Source organism: Carcharodon carcharias, chromosome 17 (genome assembly GCF_017639515.1).
Source record: "Carcharodon carcharias isolate sCarCar2 chromosome 17, sCarCar2.pri, whole genome shotgun sequence".
In the NCBI taxonomy this organism is placed as follows: Eukaryota; Metazoa; Chordata; class Chondrichthyes; order Lamniformes; family Lamnidae; genus Carcharodon; species Carcharodon carcharias.
In genome coordinates this window covers 15,701,685-15,721,768 of record NC_054483.1, presented here as the reverse complement: position 1 = coordinate 15,721,768, position 20,084 = coordinate 15,701,685, and the positions used below count along the sequence as shown (strand labels likewise).

At 40.3% G+C, this 20,084-nt stretch overlaps 1 protein-coding gene across 4 annotated transcripts in view; it reads right to left on the bottom strand.

Moving 5' to 3' along the window:
• The window catches only part of nsd3 (nuclear receptor binding SET domain protein 3), an 80,006-nt gene extending 65,429 nt beyond the window's left edge, over positions 1 to 14,577 (bottom strand). For all 4 annotated transcript variants that reach the window (XM_041209220.1, XM_041209224.1, XM_041209222.1 and 1 more), the window contains exons 1-2: positions 14,256 to 14,577; positions 5,228 to 5,952 (exon numbers count right to left, since the gene is read on the bottom strand). In XM_041209220.1, the coding sequence (XP_041065154.1) occupies positions 5,228 to 5,908 (681 nt within the window). In that variant the 5' untranslated portion in view covers positions 5,909 to 5,952; positions 14,256 to 14,577. The remainder of the gene's footprint in view (positions 1 to 5,227; positions 5,953 to 14,255) is intronic.
• Positions 14,578 to 20,084: the final 5,507 nt, after the last annotated feature.

The following is a 20,084-nucleotide window of genomic DNA, read 5'->3' as shown; positions in this document are numbered from 1 at the left end:
TTCCCTGTAGCTGCTGACATTTGCTGGGGTACCTGTGATAGCCTGACCAATTGACAAGTCTTCATATGAGAGATCAGACAGAGTGTCAGCAGTCTATTGTACCATAGCGAACGTCAAAACTTAAACTGATATATTCTTGATATATACGTGTATTTCCATGCATTTACTTAATGTATCTCTACATCTACTTTCCAACTTTGTGGCTGAATCTTTTCCCTCTCTCTCTTAGTGTTGTTAATGGCCATTCCTTAGCTGCTGCCCCAGCCAAGATCAGCCAATGCAGCAGAGACCAGTAATCAAACTTGGGGCCTTGTTAGTGCTTCATTGGGCAGTACCTTGATCCAAAAGTTGATCAGAAAACTTTGAAAAGAGCCCTGAAGAGCAACAAGCATATAATCACACATACAAGCCAGATATCTTCCACAAAATTAACATTGTTCCCATCAAAACAGCATCACCAGCAGTCCGTTTCCATTGATCATGACATTCATTTTCTTAGCTGATTGGAATTTTTCTCCTCTAACCATCGTTGTCTATTCACATAGCCATGGTGCCAAGTCCAAAGAACAAGAGCTATTCAGTCATTCCCAGTGGTGGCGAAGTTAAGAATCACAGACATCGATACAGTGCTCCAGAGTGTGGGCAGGTGAACATCTTGTGAACACTTAGTTGTGACTATTTGAATTACCAGTTTAAACTGACATTGCATCAAGAGGAAAGCTCCACATGACTGCAGTCAGCATCAAGGCCTTTAAGAAATTATCTATGGATCAACAATGTGCAGATGGTATACTTCTTCCCTGCCCAGTTGAACTGTAAACCACTACTTGCTGGTCTGCAGACTTTTTTTAAAGCATAAGAAAGGTCTTTGGTTAAAGGATCGCATGGTGCAAGATTTCTTGACACATATTTCAACAAAATAATTTTTTTTGTAGCTCTTCCTCTGAAGGTTTTGGTTACTCAACACAGGATGGCAGAAGGTTGTCAGGTAGCTACAAAGCATTAACTCAATGACATGAAAAACCACAAGAGCAAAGCTTCAGAATTTTAGCAATGCTAGCAGATACTCTTTCACTTTTCTTAAAAATAGTCTGAACAGTATTTTATTCAACAACTTATCAGGTAAAATCCTGTACATTTTTCTTTAAACTTTCAACAAAAACTTTCCAACATGAGCAGCTTTGCTTTTAAATTGCTGACAGCAAATTATTGATAAATACACAACATTCTTTATACAGAATGCATAATAATACAGGCTTTTCTCCCCACCTCTCATACAAGCAGCAGCAGTAACCACAGCACAGCAAACACCATCAAGTACCAACAAACTTCATGCTCTACCAAAAATCTTTCACAAGCACAATCCGCATGCACACACAGAGGCCTGTTTAGCCTCTATCAGGATTAACAGGCCCACTTACAAATAGAATATCCCCACTTCATTCCTACATCTCGTAACTATGTTGAATTCCACTGGGTTGATTCACAGCCATGGTACTCAGAAAAGCAGTTTGTCATCTCTCAAGTTTCAGCATTATTTTGGAGCAACAAATGTTGCTGATGACAGCATGCTTCTGTATCCTACATTGTAATTTTTTGCTGTTTATTTCTTACACAGAAGCATTGTGGCAAAACAGCAAATAGAATGAATGATTTTGGGGTAGGACTGGGGGTTGGGGAACGAAGGACTTTGGTTAGCGGTCAAGGGCACGATAGGCCCCTCATGTTAACAGACTTGTTCGTTTAGACATAAGTACTTCCATCCATGCTCCCTCAAGGATTTCATAGGTAAATGTCCCTCAACACATAGCATTGAATCAGACAGACCAAATGAAGATGATCCCTGTGTACCAATTTGGCTGAAATCAGTGCCATAATTGGCCTCACCGACCCAAAATTAGGCAGCAGAAATTGGCAGTGTTTAAAACTGATTTTAAAAATTTGTTTAGCATTTAAGTTATGAATATTAAATCAGTCTGACAATTTTGTTCATTGGTCACGTCTCCATTTCCTCAATACTAATTGGTTCCTTTTGATGTTTGCCATTTGTCATTTTGCAAAATGTTTCGTTCCCCATTTACATTCCAAACTAATATTTTATCCAACCACATTCCAGCAGAAAGATATTCTCTAGGATATAGCCACCATTCCACTCTATCCCCCAGGAACAGACTGAAAGGCAAGTGTTTAATGAAGGCTTGCAAGTTCTGCACCGCATGGATTATCATAAACTCCTCAGAACCAAATATGGATGAGCAGCAAAGCCTCCAGCAATTTACAGCATTGTGGACTTTCAAAAATCTCAAACTGCACTGAGAAAGGAACCTGCGCTGGACACTACATGAAGCTACAATAGTCTGCATGCTGCATTAGGATGGGTTTCCTCGACATCTGCCCGCCAGATACGCAATTCAATATCCAACTTGCCCTCAACCAACAAGCAAAGGAATACAGGAGAACAGATATTTATAAAAAGAAAATAAAACCTGTGTATGACTAATCATTTTACATCATTACATCATTAATCCATCGTTACATGTTGAACTGGGATGATTGCCACAAGCTCTGTAAAGTAATCACTACATGCTCAACAGCAATACATTTGCAGTGCATATGTTTTTGCACTGATGTACAAGTAAGAACCACAACAGAACAACATTCACCATAGAAAAAGTGTGGCTTATTACTTTTGATGACAGAGCACAGCAATAAATGTTAAAATAATCAGAACACGTTCCAAAATTTAGTCACGGTTCCTGCAATTTGAAAAAGGATCCAGGGAACAAATGCTGGTGTTGACTGCACTCCAAGTTCCTTCAATATCCACTTTGTTTCCTTCCAGTTTCCATTAATATGATTATTGAAATACTGGGTCTCATCAATTCACTTTTTAGACATTTCTGTCAATATAGCACAGGCCACAAGGACCAGAAATTAACAGTGCATTCACACCACAATAAATCTGGAGCAAAAACCAGCTGTGAAAGCCCAAAGTGGCTCAGAAACAAAATAGGGCAAGGCTTCGGTGTGGAGTGAGTAACACTCCACTCTCAGATCAGGGCCCAAACACAGGAGTTAACCTGCAATTTCACCATAACTGCAGCAGTGAGAAGTTAAACCACTTCATGCCCACGCTGCGCTGGTTTGCAGCAAGCAAAGGTGTGGCCTTACCGCCAGGATTTCTCCCAAACGCTATGCTTTGGTAGTGTCTGCGTGACCAATAAGCTCAACAGAGGACAGATGCTAACCCTAAATGAGTCCTGTCACCTTAGCCAACACCTTGGAAATAGAATGGAAAAGGCTCAGAAGAAAGTTGCAAGCCTCGAGTAAACACAAGCCAAAAATAAAAAAATAAAAATCAATCCAGTATGAATTACAGGTTCAGAGAATGGGGGAGCTGCTCTTCCAAAGCACTATTTGCTAATACCATAAAAATTAGCGACGTTCATTTGCCCAACACGAAGCAAAAGTTACGGCAATTGATACATGTAGTAGGAATCTCAACTGTCCTTTTTGATATATGATGCTAATATATACAGTGATTCTACCTTCTATTTTTTTCAGAGACATTATTCAAATAAACTGATGTACTTTTCATTAAAACTGATCAACAATTTGGGGATGTGCATACAGGGGTTATCTACTGCTTTGTTAAAATAGGATAAACTAATCTGCAAAAAGGTCCACATTCACGTGCTCAAAAATAAACAGGTTTAGAGATAATTACCCCTCCATGCTTTGGACATGACTGATATATTCAGAGAAATTTTTAAAGTAATAATTTGCAGGTTCAGACTGGACGTATACATGCTCAATCCCTTTCACTAGCCATAACAAACAGACCGGCAGGTGAAGTGACAAATAAAGAAGATCAATCAAGTTAGAACACCAACTCGTGTCTCCTGATTGTGGTCCAATTGAGGCCTTGCCCGTAGTCTGGAAACAACAATAACTTGCATTTATATAATGCCTGGGAGGTAGTAAACCATCACAAGGTGCTTCGCAGGAGCAAAATCTGACATCAAGCCAAAGAAGGAGATGTTGAGAGAGATGACAAGAAAGCTTAGTCAAAGAGATCAGTTTTAAGGAGAGTTCTAAAGGAGAAGAGGTGCAGTGATGGAGAGGAATTTCTGAGTTTAGGGAAACAGGAGATGAACACATGACTGCCAGGAGTTGGACGAACAGAGAGGGGGGGGATGTGCAAGATCTAGAGTTGGAGGTGCACAGAATGCTCAGTGGGTTGTAGGCCTCAATGAGGTTAGAGATAGGGAGGGGTGCAGCCGTGAAGAAATTTGAAAACAGGATGAAAATCTTTTCAAATCCAGGTGTTGCTGGACTAGGCACCAATATATGTTGGCAAGCGGAGGGATGATGGGCAAGTAAGAATTGGCATTGTTTGATTGTGAACAACAGAATTATGGATGAGCTAAAGTTGATGCAAGGTGGATGATGTGAGGCTAGCAAAGAGTACTGGAATAATCTAGACATGAGGTGAGAAAAGCTTGGATGGGGGTTCAGTTGCAGATACTCTGAGGTAGAAGCAAAGATAGGTGATGGTACAGGGGTGAAAGCTGTCTTTGTCAATGAGATGGCATGGGCTTAGAAGCTCCGTTTAGGGTCAGACAAGGAACAGAGATTGCAAATGGTCTGGTTGACCAGGGTGGTGAATGGAATCGCTAACAATGGCTTGGGTCTGCCCAATGTCTAATGGGGGAAAATTGCACATCAACTGGGATTGGATGTCAGTCAAACAGTCTGAAAACACAGAGGCAGACGAAGTGGTGGTGAGGTAGAGCTGTGTCTTGTCAGTGCACATGTAGAACATGTCATCTAGCAGCAGCATATAGGTGAGAATGCAAGAGGGGCAAGGATAGATCCACAAAGGACTCCAGAGTTAACAGTGCTGGGTCAAGAAGTGAAGCTGTTGGAACAGATTCTTTGTCATTAACCTTGCACTGTGGACCAAGGTGAAATCAGTTCCACTCTGGGCAACGGTGGAGAGGACAGTTAGACCAACTGTGTCAAAGGATGCTGAGAGGTCCAAGTGGACAGAAAGAATTCCAAAATATATATACAATTTAGAAACAGCATTGTCAATAAAGAAGTGTTCTGTGAATTAGTTTATGACTTCACTTGGTTGCAATACTATGGAGTCAAGCACTGATTAGGATTATTTTTTTTAAATTTTACACCATTGTTGGAAGATCTGTGTAATATGAAGCTGTACCTGGACAACAGGATTTCCACAAATTATTTTGCATTCTTCAGGCTCCACCTTGACAGTTTTATGTTCCTGGCTCTCAGCGCTGGCAGAATCATGCTTATTCCTTTTCTTTTTCTCCCTTTTTTGTTTGCGGGCCACTGTGGACTCAGCAGCCTGAGCCTGCTGTTCATTCAGGAGATCCCCACAGAGTGAGGACTCAAATAGTGCCTTCCCGTTATGGTAGGTTTTAGTGATACGCAGTTTAATCTCTGGAGAGCCTGTCTTCTTTGGGGTGACAGGTTCAGGAACAGGTGGAGACGGCGCTTTCTCCTGAATCTCAGGCTGTTTCACCAAGTAGTTTCCCCCTGTATAACAGTCAGTGGAACCAAAATTCCTATAAGTTCCATAGCCATTGGCAGATCCATTGGGGAGCTGAGAGTATGCTGGGCATTTGTTTGTTGTTTCATACATGTTAACACTTGAGTAGCCATTGGTGACTGGTGGGACTGTATCAGCACCAGAAGCAGGAAAGATAAACCCTTGCTGTAGGGAAGCCTCATAGGATTGCCCTCTGTCTTCCCTAATGCCACTGCTGGCATTCAGAACATCAGGAACCTGCCTCATATTGGCTGAATCAATAAGTTGTTGCGGCAGTTGAATCGTGTTTCCCATGATACCTTTCATGAATGTGAAGGAGAGATCCATCGTGTTGCCCCCGCATCCTCAACTTTCCCTCTCTCCTGTTGAGCCTATGAAACAATGACAAAAAAAACACCATTATTCTTCATGCATTCCAGCAATTCATAACAGAATTCGAGCTAAAAAGAGCACAATTTACACAATGCATAACTCCAAAAGATTCAATAAATGCACATCAACTCATATTAACTAAGGCAAGATTATCATGACTGTTGACACCAGTCATTTGAATGGTTATGCCATGAACACTCATTAACTTGCATTTAAATAATGCCTGGGAGCTAGTAAAACATCACAAGGTGCTTAACAGGAGCAAAATTTGACCAAATCTGACACCAAGCCAAAGAAGGAGATATTAAGAGAGAAGACAAGAAAGCTTAGTCAAAGAGGTCAGTGTTAAAAAATGTCCTAAAGGACAAGAAGGAGGTGAAGAAATAGAAAAGAATTCCTGAGTTCAGGGAGATGGAAATTGAAGACATGGCTACCAACAGTTGGACGAACAGAGACGGGGTGATGTGCAAGATCTAGAGTTGATGGCGCACAGAATTCTCAGCAACATGTAGCCCTGAATGAGGTTACAGAGATAGGGAGGGGGTGCAGCCATGAAGAAATGTTACATCAAACTGAAAAGAATCGGAAATTTCACCCACAACCCCCCACATCTAACATTATCTGATCTGACAACTCAATGAATTGCCATAAGACACATATATGAAAATTGCTTTCCATTGTGATGCCAAGATTTAAACATGTTAACTGTTTCGAGAAATATTTTTTTAAATTATTCATAGTAATGTTGGTACAGAAGGAGGCCATGATGTTTATTATGCCAATACCACTGCTGGTTCCAATCAAAGACACTTCCTTTCATCTAACCACATTGGGACCTGTTCCTATGTTAAAGATGCTATATAAATGCGTTGTTGTTTATTCCCACTGCCTGGCTCTTTCTGCACATCGTTTCACATTTCTCTTGTTCTGCTGTTCCCTTTTAAATATTGCTATTCATTTGGCTTCAATAGCTTCTTGTGGTAAAGCAGTCTACATATTAACTCCTTGAAAATAATTCCTCTAATCTAAGTTTCTGCATTTTGTTGCTGACAATCAACAGAAAACATCCAGCACTATTTATGTTCTCAAACTTTTCCAAATTCTGAGCATTCTGTTAGACCCATCCCCAACTTTCTCTGCTCCAAGAAATTCTATTTTTTCTCATTGTTGTAACTTCCATTGCAACTTCCTTCTATCTTATTCTCATTCTTGTAAATTTATGATTTTCATTGCTTAGACGGTGTCTCTCATGAGGAGCTTAAGACTCCCTGCAGTGCTCCCAAATATAATGAAACTGGAATAAAAAGAAACATACAATGGATCCTTAAGTTAAGTGTTCATTCTGTTCCACATTTCCATCAATAATCTCACTATACAAGTAGTTACCACACAAAGACAGCTCCATTTAGCAACATCTGCCAGCCCATTCCACTCCCTGCTGCCAGACAAATGGCTTGTACCAAACTGCTGTCAACAGAAAAGTAACTGAGATCAGGAATTCACAATGATATGGCCCAGAGTAGAAAGTCATTTGTGAAGTTTATATTCTCGTGAACCATTTTTACTTCTGTGGAACTGCAATGCTGACTCTCATGATCTTGCGTATGTTGGAAACAAGCACACAGAAAACATTCCAATGAAAATAAAAGTGCCTTAAATTACTGATCGGCTTGTGAAGCCCATTTCAAATAGGATTTTTTCTTTCTCCAAGTCACTGACATGACATGAGAAATCAGTAATGACACAGAGATGCAACATAAACTCGACCTTTTTTGGTTATGTGAGGTGGTGCTTGGGGTGGAGGGATGTGGATAAGAGTGTGGGAAATGAAGGAGTAGGAACATTAGACAATAAGAAGTGATATCAGCGCAGAACTATTTGCCAATAATCTTCAAAGGAAAAGTGGAGGGAAAAAAAAAACATATACCATTACCAACTTCAGACTCCCATATCTGATTATCAAATACGAAACTAAAATATCAAACCCAGCTATGAGGATTTATCCAGCGTACTTTGTGGTTTAAGCTAGTGGGATTCTGGGTGCAGTCCCTGGAGAACATTTCCCTCAAATCACTGCCAATAAACGTCAGAAGTGAATGCCTGCTCAAAACATTTCTAAACAACATCAGTGAAATCAGTGTACTGTACTGTGCTGTGCTTCCTCTTTGCTCCTCCTTCACACGCCTAGTTATTCATTCTGTGTGCGTAAGATGTAAGAAGAGGAGACTGCCAGAAGCTTTTCTATTTTTAAAAATGACATCTAAAAACAGCACGGCAACAACACAATTTACGGCAGCACTTAAACAACAAAGATGCAGCCAGTAATGCAATCAACAGCACAAAGATCAGCTGCAGTCTGTATCGCTATCAAGGAGGGAGGGGTGACTTTAGGTGCATACATGTGACATGCAACAGCAGATTCCAATAAAACAGGGACAACAAGCAAAATTCAAATTACAACAAACAAATGAGGAAAATGTAAAACAAGCGGCCGAAAAGCAGAGGTTCTCAACACCATTGTGCAAACGCTGAATTTTTCAAATATATGAAACTAAACAATGGAGGGAAGGCCCAGCATAGGTTAATTTTTTATTTCACACAACACGTTTCTGCTTGGATCATTTACAACTGACATACATTTCCCCCAGCACAAGATTAGAGACTTTGCAGCATTTTTTTTTGCTTTTTATTTGCAAATGCACAGCCATCAACAGTTAAGAAACAAAAAGTAAATGTTCTCTGGGTGGAGGCCTCATCAGACATACCAGATATGTTACAATAGACTTCAACTGGCTAATTCACAAGGACAATTAAATATCAATGTCCACACTTGACAAATTAGTACGTGAAAAAGTAATGCATATCAGCCTTATGGATTTTATTCAACTACCAATGAACCCTAAGGGAATTTCCTCCCTAAATTTCAAATTGTGTTTCCCCTCTTAAGGCGGTCCTTAAAACCAAGCTTTTCGGTCATCTGCCCTAATATCTCATTGTGTCCCTTGATGTCAAATTTGGCTTGATAACACTCCCATGAAGTGCTTTGGGACATATTATGTTAATGGCTTTCTATAAATATTTCTGTTGTTGAGGCTACAGACTTGTGAAAATTGACCTCTCAAACTTCAAACTTGGTATTTTGAAATGCCTCCTTCAAAAAAATTGAAGTCTTGATGTTTGACTCATATACTGTACATCTATGGATAGCACTTGATATGCATATATAACACGTTGTGAATCAAAATTCAAAAGCCAGACTCAAGCCCTTTCATAATGAACTGAACCCTGTCAATGCTTCTTCCATCATTTTAAAATATCACAGCATGCTGTCATTCCTTCAGTCAATTCTCAGTAGTGCAAAGCTTGCATCATAATGGCATCTTCATCATGGAAGACATTGCATTGCTGAATATATTTTAAATTAACTCACTAAATTCCCATTAGCTTTTTTAAAAAAGGGATAAGATAAAGAAACAGTACTGACCTACACCAAATGAATTTAAATCATAGGTTGACATTTCTGCCATCAATCTACCTTTCCATTCTGATATTTTTACAGAATTCCCAACTGATCTTATTCAAGTGAATAAAAACATCTAAACAGACTTAATGGGTTAATGTACCACTCAATCCCCAGGTACCAAGCAAGGTCCTCGGGCTATACTAAACAGTCTACTCAATATAAAGTTGCCTTATTCAAACTGCAGTAATTCTCTCTTTTAAAAAAAACAATTTAAACTATTGACTGATTCATTTTTTGAAACAATTTGCAATTATCAGAAGTAGACCGAGGTCTAAATGGAGATGGTTAGTTTGGTCAAAGTGACAGTAGTGACACGACAGTTGGCTTCAGGGGTTACAAAGTGGATGGGGGTAGAAAGAAAAAGAAATTGAATCTCATCAGTGCAAATGCTTCCACACAGCAGTGGCTTCAAGAGAAAGAGAGAAAACTGGGTTGTGGCGTGCAGAGAGAGGGCGAGAAGGGCAATGAAAAATCTCATTAAACAGTTAAAAGCTGCAAAAATTTACATCACCAAATAATATTGCAAATGATGGATTGCTTTAGTGAGCAATGCTTGCATATTTGTGGTGATAACTGCAAAACGGAGCATAAGGAAAAAAATGAAGGCGTTGGAAGCACTGCATGTCATCAAGTAAAACAGTGATCAACAATCTTTTACGTGGAATAAGAAAGTGCTTCATCATCAATGCTGGTCTACTTTAATTAGAAAACATTGGTGCTGACATTTCTCTCTTTCCCCTCCCAAACAACACTGCACGTTTTCCGTGCTCAAAAAGGGTTGAAAAGAAACCTGCTCACAGATGTGTACTAAGCAGCTGAGCAGCTTGTTGGTGCATGGAATGACTCAGCTGCTCACGTTCCCTCCCTCCCCACAGGGAGCCAACAAGAAGAGGGACTTGCGTGATTTCTGACTATGAACCCACATCCTTTCTCTCTGCATCATCTGCCCTATTCAGCCAAAGCATTTTAAAGCATCACAAAGGTAGAACAGATACATAGAAAACTGACCCTGACCATATCCTTTCCTTGGGGATGAAAGAGAATTGCCTTCTCAAATAAACAAAGCAAAACCTGGGCCTCTTCTAAAATGTCATCGGAGCCATTCGGAAAATTGTAGCACCAGCGTTATCAGAAAGGCCAAGTCTAGTTCTGGGGACTGTAAACCAGTCATCATGCCACTCAACGAGCATAATGCTATTTAGTGAAAGTACATCACCTGAGTATTAAAACTTGTTCTATCAAAAACATGACATTATGAATCATTTTTAGCCTCCAATTTTTGGACAAAGAGCATCTATGATTTGTTGCTTTGCCATGAAAGAAACAGTCCAACATCCTAAATTGAGGCTGAAAAACATTACTGAGGCTCCACTGGTTTGGATAATACCTTTTCGGACAAGCTAATAATTATAAAGCTTCTGTCTAATTTCAGCAATCACTTGGTACCCACTCTTGAATGAATTTTAATCATCATGCAACAATCCAATTCAGTGATGCTTCACCATACAGAAAACCTACAAGCTCACAGTTTCATATTATGTAACAAGCTTTTTTAAAAAAAACTTTCTCAGAACATACACTATTTGATGCTGCCACTTTGTTGCATTTGGAGTCCTGAACTGTATGGTTTTAAAAGCTTCAGTGAGCACTGAAGGCTGACTAAGGGTTTTAAATAATGCAGTCTTTGGTAAAGAGCTATGTTGCAAGAGGCTTTATTTCCTCCCTCAACATTTTCTCATGGGGCAGCCATTTCATGCTGGGCTATGAGTCCACAGGCAGTCCGCCAGCATCTCATCAAAATAACCTTCACTTAAATATGAACCAAGATAACAAGTGTCAGCTTCCAATGTCATCCAAGACGTCATTTGTGTATAAATAACTACAGACTCAGGAGTATTTGCAAAGCATGCCAGAGACAGCCAGTGGTAGTACCATCTACCACATGGCTGCTTTGGTGAGAACTAGGCCAATATGCCACACAGAGCTTCTATATGGATAGGCAACACCTGACGGGGAAATCAGGAAGTGAGATATTTGACATCTCACATTCAGAGTTATCTTCCAGCCGAGAAATTTGCTTAATTTGTTAATGCCTCACTAGAATCAGACAACTTTACACATCACATATATCTCTACATTCTCTCATGTGAATTATTTCATTTGTTACCATAAACACACAAAGCTTTAATGAGTCAATTTAGGAAACAAGTATCGGTCAGAAAATCTTTAACAACTCACAAATAGAATGGTTAGAGGGTGCTGAAAAAGATGGGGAGGTGGGGTGGGATTGTGAGGAAGCAGGGCTGAAGAGGGTCCGTAAAAGAGATTTCCTTGTGAAGGCAGAGGGCAAGACAGAGGTACTGAATAAGTACTATACTGTCATCACAAGAGGACATCGCCATTGTCACAGCAGAAGGAGGTATTAGAGAAATTGGGTAGGATAATAATAGATAAAGAGGGGGTGTTGAAAGGGTTAGCAGTGATCCAAAGTAGCAATGTCAGATGGGATACATCCAAGGTTGCTGAGTAAAGTAAGTAAAGGAGGTGGTGGGTGCTGCAGTCACAATCTTTCAATTCTCTTCGGAGATGGGAATAGTGCAAGAAGACTGGAGGTTTGTAAATGTAACACCCCTGTTCAAGAAGGGATAGCCAAGCAAACATCGGTCAGTAAGCCCACCGTCAGCGACGAGGAAGCTTTCAGGGACCATAATCTGGGAAAAGAAGATCTGTCACTTGGAAAAGTGTTAATTAACAAGTGGCTACTTGTATGCATTTGGTTAAAACAAACTGGGTCGGATTCTGTTGTTTGATGAAGTAATGAAAAACATCAATGTTCTGCATACAGACTTTCAAAGAGTGTTTGGAAAAAATGTCACATTTTAACAAAATAAACCTGTCAACAAAATTGTAACCCCTGGTATTTGAGGGGCAATGGCAGTGCAGGGACAAAATTAGTTCAGGAACAGAAACCTGAAAGTCATGAACAACTGAATTTCACACTGAAGGGATGTGTACATAGTGATGTATCCCAGGAATCAGTATTCGGATTAGAGCTTTTTTTGATAATGTTAACAACCTGGACTTGGGTATACAGCAACAATTACAAAGCTTGTGCATAGTATGAAACCGGAAGTGCAGTTAACAGTGAGGAAGATAGTGGCAGACTTAAGGGGGCTACAGATAGACTGATGGAGAAGTGTGAAATGATACATTTTGGAAGGAAGGAGCATGAGAGGTATTATAAATGAATGCTACAATGTTAAAGGGAGTGCAGGAACAGAGACTCTTATTGGGGGGTGAGGCATAGGTTTGTCTTTACAAATCTTTCAAGCTGGTTTGATGAGTTGTGAAGGCTGTTTAAAAAAATCATTCAGGATTCCTGGTTTTATAAATAGAGGCACTGAGTACAAAAACAAGGAAGTTGTGCTACACCTTAGTAAATCACTTGTAAAGCCTCAGCTGGAGTATTGTATCCAATGACACTTTAGAAAGGATGTCAATGCCTTGTGGAGGCTGCAGCAGATTTACCAGAATAGTACCAGTGATGGGGGACTTTTGTTATCTGGAGTGACTAGATTCACTACTGTAAAAACATTTTCAGTGTATGCTAAGCAGAGGTTTAATAAAGGTATTCAAAATTGAGGGGTTTTGATAATGTAAATAGAGAGAACTTGTTTCTACTAGAAGGAAGGTCAGTAACTAGAAGGCACAGATTTTAAGCTATTTTGCAAAATGACCAGAGGAGAGATGAGTTTTTTTTTAAGTTATGATCTTTAATAAATTACTTGAAAAGGGGATGGAAGCAGAATAAATAATTTTCCAAAGGGAATTGAATATATACTTGAAAAGGGCACATTTGCATGGCTATGGGAAAACAGCAGAGGAGTGGGACTACTAGAGAGCTCTTTCAAAGAGTTGGCACAGGTACCATGAGCTAAATGGCCTCCTTCTGTGCTGCATAAATCTAAAAAGCAAGTCTGCAAAATAAATCAATAGATTTTTTTTCAAAAAGTTTACAGCCACATACAAGTTCACAATTAAACTTTTTCTATTTCATTAACTGCATCAGCAAACATCAGCTTCTGTTCATAAACATTCCTCCCCTTACTACTTGTTTTTCCCAAATGACAAGTGTTACATTTTAACTGTTAGCTTCCAAATGCACGCTGTTAAATGAACATCAAAAGTGAACAAGGCAGGAACATCACCTGCCAAAAGTACTTTTTGAATAATCTCTTGGACAGCTCAGACAGATGAGAGTTTACTCCCTCCCCATCACCCCAAATCTAAGAATTTCAATTTTTTTTTTAAATCAAGATAGAAATTTCAATGTCTAAACACAGGAGCAGAAGGAATGGTATGGGGGAGGAATAGAATAAATGCTGAATACCAAGTAATAAAACTACACTGAAAGACAAGTCATATTGTAGGATTTGGATATAAACTTCATTTTACGTCCTCAGTCAATCAGCAGGAGAGAGACAAGTAGTAGTAGCAGCAGCAATATGGCTGCCACTGCCCCTTTAAATCCAGCATTGTACCTTTTTCCCTTCCCAATCCTCCTCATCAACACCCCCCACCTCCCCATCCCCATCATCCAGCAAAGGAAAACAAACAACACCACCACCACCCCTTCCAACACACCCACCACCACCCCGCCCCCCCCCCCCCCCCCAATCAAATGATCATTATGTAAAAATATGAAATGAGAGCTGAGTGTCTGAGGAAAAAAAAATCTCCTGAAAATAAGAGGAAGAGTGTAAAAAAAAACAACACTACCTGCAGGTTGTTCCATTATAGTCAGAGCCAGTGAGGCTCAGCTTGATGGGTATTCACAGACTGAATTAATCCAGGAGGAGGAGGAGGAGGGAGGGGAGGATGTCCAGGCCGCTCGCAGTTTAATGGGGAAGGGGCGGAGGGAGGAGGGAGATGGGGCAGATTTTTAACTCCGCGGTTTTGGAGCTGCCATTGTCAGACGGGCGAAATGGCCGGGTAGGGAAAGGGGAAGTGAAGGAGATTTTCTCTCTCTCTCTCTCTCTCTGTTTGAAGCTGCCGCTCGGGCTCGGCCTGGTTCTTCCCGGGGCCCGGCCTGTGTATGTATGTATGTGTGTGAGTGTGTGTGTTTTTGGCCGCTTTCCCTCCCCAGCCGCACAAAGGCCCCGGCCGCGCGCTCAGCGCCCAAATCCCCGCCCTCCCATTGGCTGCCGGTCTCTGCGCAGGCCGCGCGGCAGCACGGGAGTTGTAGTCCTGTTACGAACAGGTCAGAAAACCTCAGCGCCCGCTGCCTGCCTGCCTACTGGGCAGGGTTACCAACCCTCCAGGATTGGCATGGAGTCTCCAGCAATTGAAGGTCAATCCCTGTTGTGTGCAACCTTGGAGAAAAAAATCATTCAGACATTAAAAAAGTTGTTTTTCTTCTGGTCATTTTCTTTGACCATTTCTCTTCACCAGATATAAAAATATTGAAAACAAGAAAAACAAGCTATTTTTTTGTCTAACAATTGTCTAACAATTAAGCATCATCTAATTGAGAGGCAATAGTGCCATAGGATTAATGTTGCTGTAGGAATAATCCAAAAACCAAAGGCTAATCCTCTGGGGACTGCAGGTTCAAATCCCACCATGGCAATTAGTAAAATTTAAATTCAATTAATTAATTTGGAATATAAAGCTAGTCTCAGTCATGGTTAAAATACTGCTGATTGTTGTAAAAACCCATCTGGTTCACTTTTAAAGAAGGAAATCTGCCATCATGACCTGGCCTGGCCTACATGTGACTCCAGACCCATAGCAGTATGGTTGACTCTTAACTGCCCTCCGATATGTGAACTCAGTTCAGGTCTTGAAAGAAGTGGCTAGTGAAATAGTAGATGTACCGTTTTTAATTTTCCAAAATTCCCTAGATTCAGGGAAAGTGCCATTAGATTGGAAAATAGCTAATATAACCCCCTTACTGAAAAAGGGAGGGAGACAGTAAGCAGGAAACTGTAGGCCAGTTAGCCTAACATCTGTCATAGGGAAAATGTTAGAAGCTATTATTGAAGATGTTATTAGCAGGGCACTAAGAAAAATTCAAAGCAATTAGGCAGGGTCAACATGGTTTATCGAAAGGGAAATCATGTTGAACCAATTTATTGAAGTTCTTTGAAGGAGTCACGTGCTGTAGATAAAGGGGAACTGTTGGGTGTACTGTACTTAGATTTCTAGAAGGCGTTTTGATAAAGTGTCACATCAAAGGCTATTGCAGAAAATAAGAGCTCATGGTATCGGGGGTAACATATTGGCATGGATAGAAGATTGGCTAGCTAACAGGAAGCAGAGCATTGGTATAAATGGGTCTTTTTCTGGTTGGCAAAATGTGATGAGTGTTGTGCCACAGAGATCAGTGCAGAGGCCTCACCTTTTTACAATTTATATGAATGACTTGGATGAAGGGTTGCTAAATTTGCAGATGACACAAAGATAGGTAGGAAAGTAAATCGTGAAGAGGACATAAGGAGGCTACAAAGTGACATAGATAGGTTAAGTGAGTGGGCAAAGATCTGGCAAATGGAGTATAATGTGGGCAAATGTGAAATTGTTCACTTTGGCAGGAAGAATGAAAAAGAAGCTTAATATCTAAATGGTGGGAGATTGAGGAGCTCTGAGATTCAGAGGGATCTGGGTTTCCTAGTACATGAATCACAAAAGGTTAAAGTGTAAGTACAGCAGGTAATTAAGAAAGCTAATAGAATATTATTATTTATTGTGAGGAGAATTGATTACAAAAGTAGGGAGGTTATGCTTCAGTTGTACAGGGTATTGGTGAGACTACATCAGGAATATTGTGCGCAGTATTGGTCTGCTTATTTAAAGAAAGATATAAATGCATTAGAAGCAGTTCAGAGAAGGTTTACTAGATTAATACCAGGAATGGGCATGGCACCTTCCCACGGCACTTTCCCATGTAATCGCAGAAGGTACAACACCTGCCCCTTTACTTCTTCCCTCCTCACCGTCCAAGGGTCCAAACACTACTTTCAGGTGAGGCAGCACTTCATTTGCACCTCCTTCAATTTGGTCTACTGCATCCACTGCTCCTAATGCTACATCCTCTACATCGGGGAGACCAAACGTAGACTGGGTGATCGCTTTGCGGAACACCTCTGGTCTGTCTGCAAGCATGACCCAGACCTCCCTGTCGCTTGCCATTTCAACACTCCACCCTCTCTCATGCCCACATGTCTGTCCTTGGCCTGCTGCATTGTTCCAGTGAAGCTCAGTGCAAACTGGAGGAACAGCACCTCATCTTCTGATTAGGCACTCTACAGCCTTCCGGGCTTAACATTGAGTTCAACAACTTTAGACCATGAACTCTCTCTTCTGTCCTCACCCCCTTTTTAATCCCCTTTTTTCTACATTCATTTTTATTTTTATCCATTTTTATTTTTATTTTTATTTTTATTCATTTATCTGTGGTTTTATCCCCCTTTTTTATGGGATAATTCCATTTTCTATCCTTTTTTTCTCCACCACAGCCCCCTCCCCATCCTCTACAGGGCCATCTGTTACTTGTTCCATGATGTTCTTTCACACAATGCTACCCTTGTTCTGCTTTTATCACATTCTGCTTTCGATCAGCACCATTTTTTAGCACTAACCACTACCATTAACACCTCCTTTGTCCTTTAGTTCATGACATCTTTGTCAATCCCTCCTTTTCCCCATCTATCACTGGCCTTTTATCCAGCTTCACTTGCCCCACCCCCCTTTAACAACATAAATGTGGCCACATTTCCACTTCTCTTCAGCTCTGAAGAAAGGTCATACAGACTCAAAAAGTTAACTTTGTTTCTCTCTCCACAGGTGCTGTTAGACCAGCTGAGTTTTTCTAGCATTTTCTGTTTTTGTCTCAAATTTCCAGCATCTGCAGTATTTTACTTTTACCAGGAATGGGGCAGGTTGTCTTATGAGGAAAGATTGGACAGGTTAGATTTGTATCCATTGGAATTTTGAAGAGTAAGAGGCAACTTAATTGAAACCTTTATGATCTTGACAGGGTGGATATGGAGAGGATGTTTCCTCCTGTGGGAGAATCTAGAACTAGGGGGTCACTGTGTAAAAATAAGGGGTCGCTCATTTAAGACAGAGATGAGGGGAAGTTTTTTTCTCTCAGAGGGTTGTGAGTCTTTGGAATTCTCTTCCTCAAAAGGTGGCAGAAGCAGAGTCTTTCAATATTTTTAAGGCAAATAACTGAAAACTTTGCTTCTCAAAGGAGGAAAGTGAAATAGAGAGATTGAAGGAGATAATTCCAAAGCTGAAGGCTCAGCCACCAACGGTGGAGTGATTAAAACCCTTGCTGCTCAAGAGGCCAGAATGAGAGGAGCGCAGATATTTGAAAGAGTTATGGAACTGGAGGGAGTTGCAGAGATAGGGAGGGGTGAGCCCTTCAAGGAATTTGAAAACAGGGATGAGAATTTTAAAATCAAGGCTTTGCTTGAGAAAAAGGGTGATGGGTGAATGTCACTTGATGTGACTAAGAACACAAGGAGCAGAGTTTTGAATTACCTAAAGTTTATGGATAGTGGACGTGGGAAACCAGCCAGAACAAAAAAAAAGAGCCTTGCATTTATATAGCATCTTTCATGACCTCATCGTGTTTCAAAATGCTTTATAGCTAATAAAGTACTTTGCGAAGTGCTGTGACCATGGGAAAGTCAACAGCCAATTTGCACACAGCAAGCTCCCACAGGTAATAATGTGGTAATGATCTGTTTTTGTGTTATCGGTTGAGGGTATAAGTATTGGCCCCAACGCCAGGATAACTCACCCACTTTGCCTCAAAATAGTGCCATAGGTCTTTTAACTCCAACTGGAAGAGGAGACTGGGCCTCAATTTAAGATCTCATCAAAAGACAGCACCTCAAGAGCACCGCTTTTGCACAGGAGGTGCAGTGGAGTGTGAATCTAGATTTTGTCCTCAAATCTCTGGACTTAGGCCACAAACACTGTGCCCTTCATATTATATGATAACATACACTGTAGCAATCAGACTACAGTTCATGTATATATCTATATCCTTTATATCAGCCATGGCTCAATTGGTAGCACTCTTATCTCTGAGGCTGAATGTTGCAGGTCCAAGTCCAATTCCGGAGACTTGAGTGCAAAAATCCACAATGACACTCTGGCGCTGTGTTGATGGAATGCTACATCTTCACTTGTGCCATCTTTCAGATGAGACGTTAAACCAAGGCCCTGTCTGCTCTCAGGTGGTCATAAAATATCCTTTGGTGTTACTTCAAAGGAGAGTCAGGGAATTACCTCCAATGGCCTAGCCAATATTTGTGTCGCAATCATCGCTACAAAAAAGACATAGGTTATCTGGTCATTTTCACATTAGTGTTTGTTGGAGATTGAAGCACATTCAAGGCCAGGAAATGGTGCATCATGAAGCTTATTTCACAGAGAGACTCAAGAAGGAACTGGTGACTCAGGTCACAGAAGTGTATTTGAATGTGTGATATGAAATTGTACTGGTTGTAATTAATTTTAACAAATGTAGCATTACTCCAGGCGCTGTGTGATGTTCATGATGTAGATTGGGCTCAAGCAGTACTTAAACAAGGATGGAATTGGGTCCATAAACATACTGCTGGTAGATAGTGGGAGGCAGAAAGAGGGCCTAATGTTTCAACACATTCTTGTCAGAAAAGGTCCATTGTGAATGGGATGGTAGGAGGAACAGCTGTTGGTGGAGCAGGTTTGGGATTTAAAAAATAATATTATGACCAATTAACCAATTTGTTGAAAGGGTTAGTCAGAAATGTAAACTCCAGTATGAACAATTAAAAATGGTGGGGTTGTTTGATCATATGTGAGGAATCATAAAGTGATTTCTTTACTCTCAAAGATGAAACACAAACTTACCCGAGTTGTGAATACTGTTCCAAAAATCTGGTTTATAATTTGTATGTTTTAGATTATAACTTTTAGTTTTAGGAATTAAAGTTTAACAGTACATAAATGGAGGCATCTGATTAAGAAACTGATAAGTAACTGCAATTCAAACAAGCTTGGAGTTAATTACACTTAAAAGCTAACCTGTGTTTGTCTTGTAAGGTCAGAGTTGATCATGAAAAAACTTGAACAATGAACGATCCACCTCTAAACATTAATGGTCCCTAACAGGATCATAGCAATACATATATCTACATGGGGTTCAGATTTAGTTTAATGTCATATGGTTAAAATTTTATGTATTTTTATTATAGATAGCTAGTAGGTTGTGTACTATAGCTTAGAATATTTGAATGGTTAAAAGTTGTTCATTCCCAGAATGTTTTAGGGTTTTACATGTCAGGTTATAATTTAGCTGACACATTGTTTCGGTGTTTGCTGAAACCACAGTATGTGTATGTATTTTCATGGCCATTTTGTGAAACAAGTAGCCAAGACGATTTTGAGATAAGAAGTGGAACAATGGAAACCAGATGGGTAAATAGGTTGGCACCTTGAATATTGCTGAAAAGAGAGACATTTTGTCAAATCTTTTCATCATGCACTCATCAGGGCAAATTTCAAATGAACACTACAATTTATCCCTTCCCCCACTTCCCCTCACTTTTT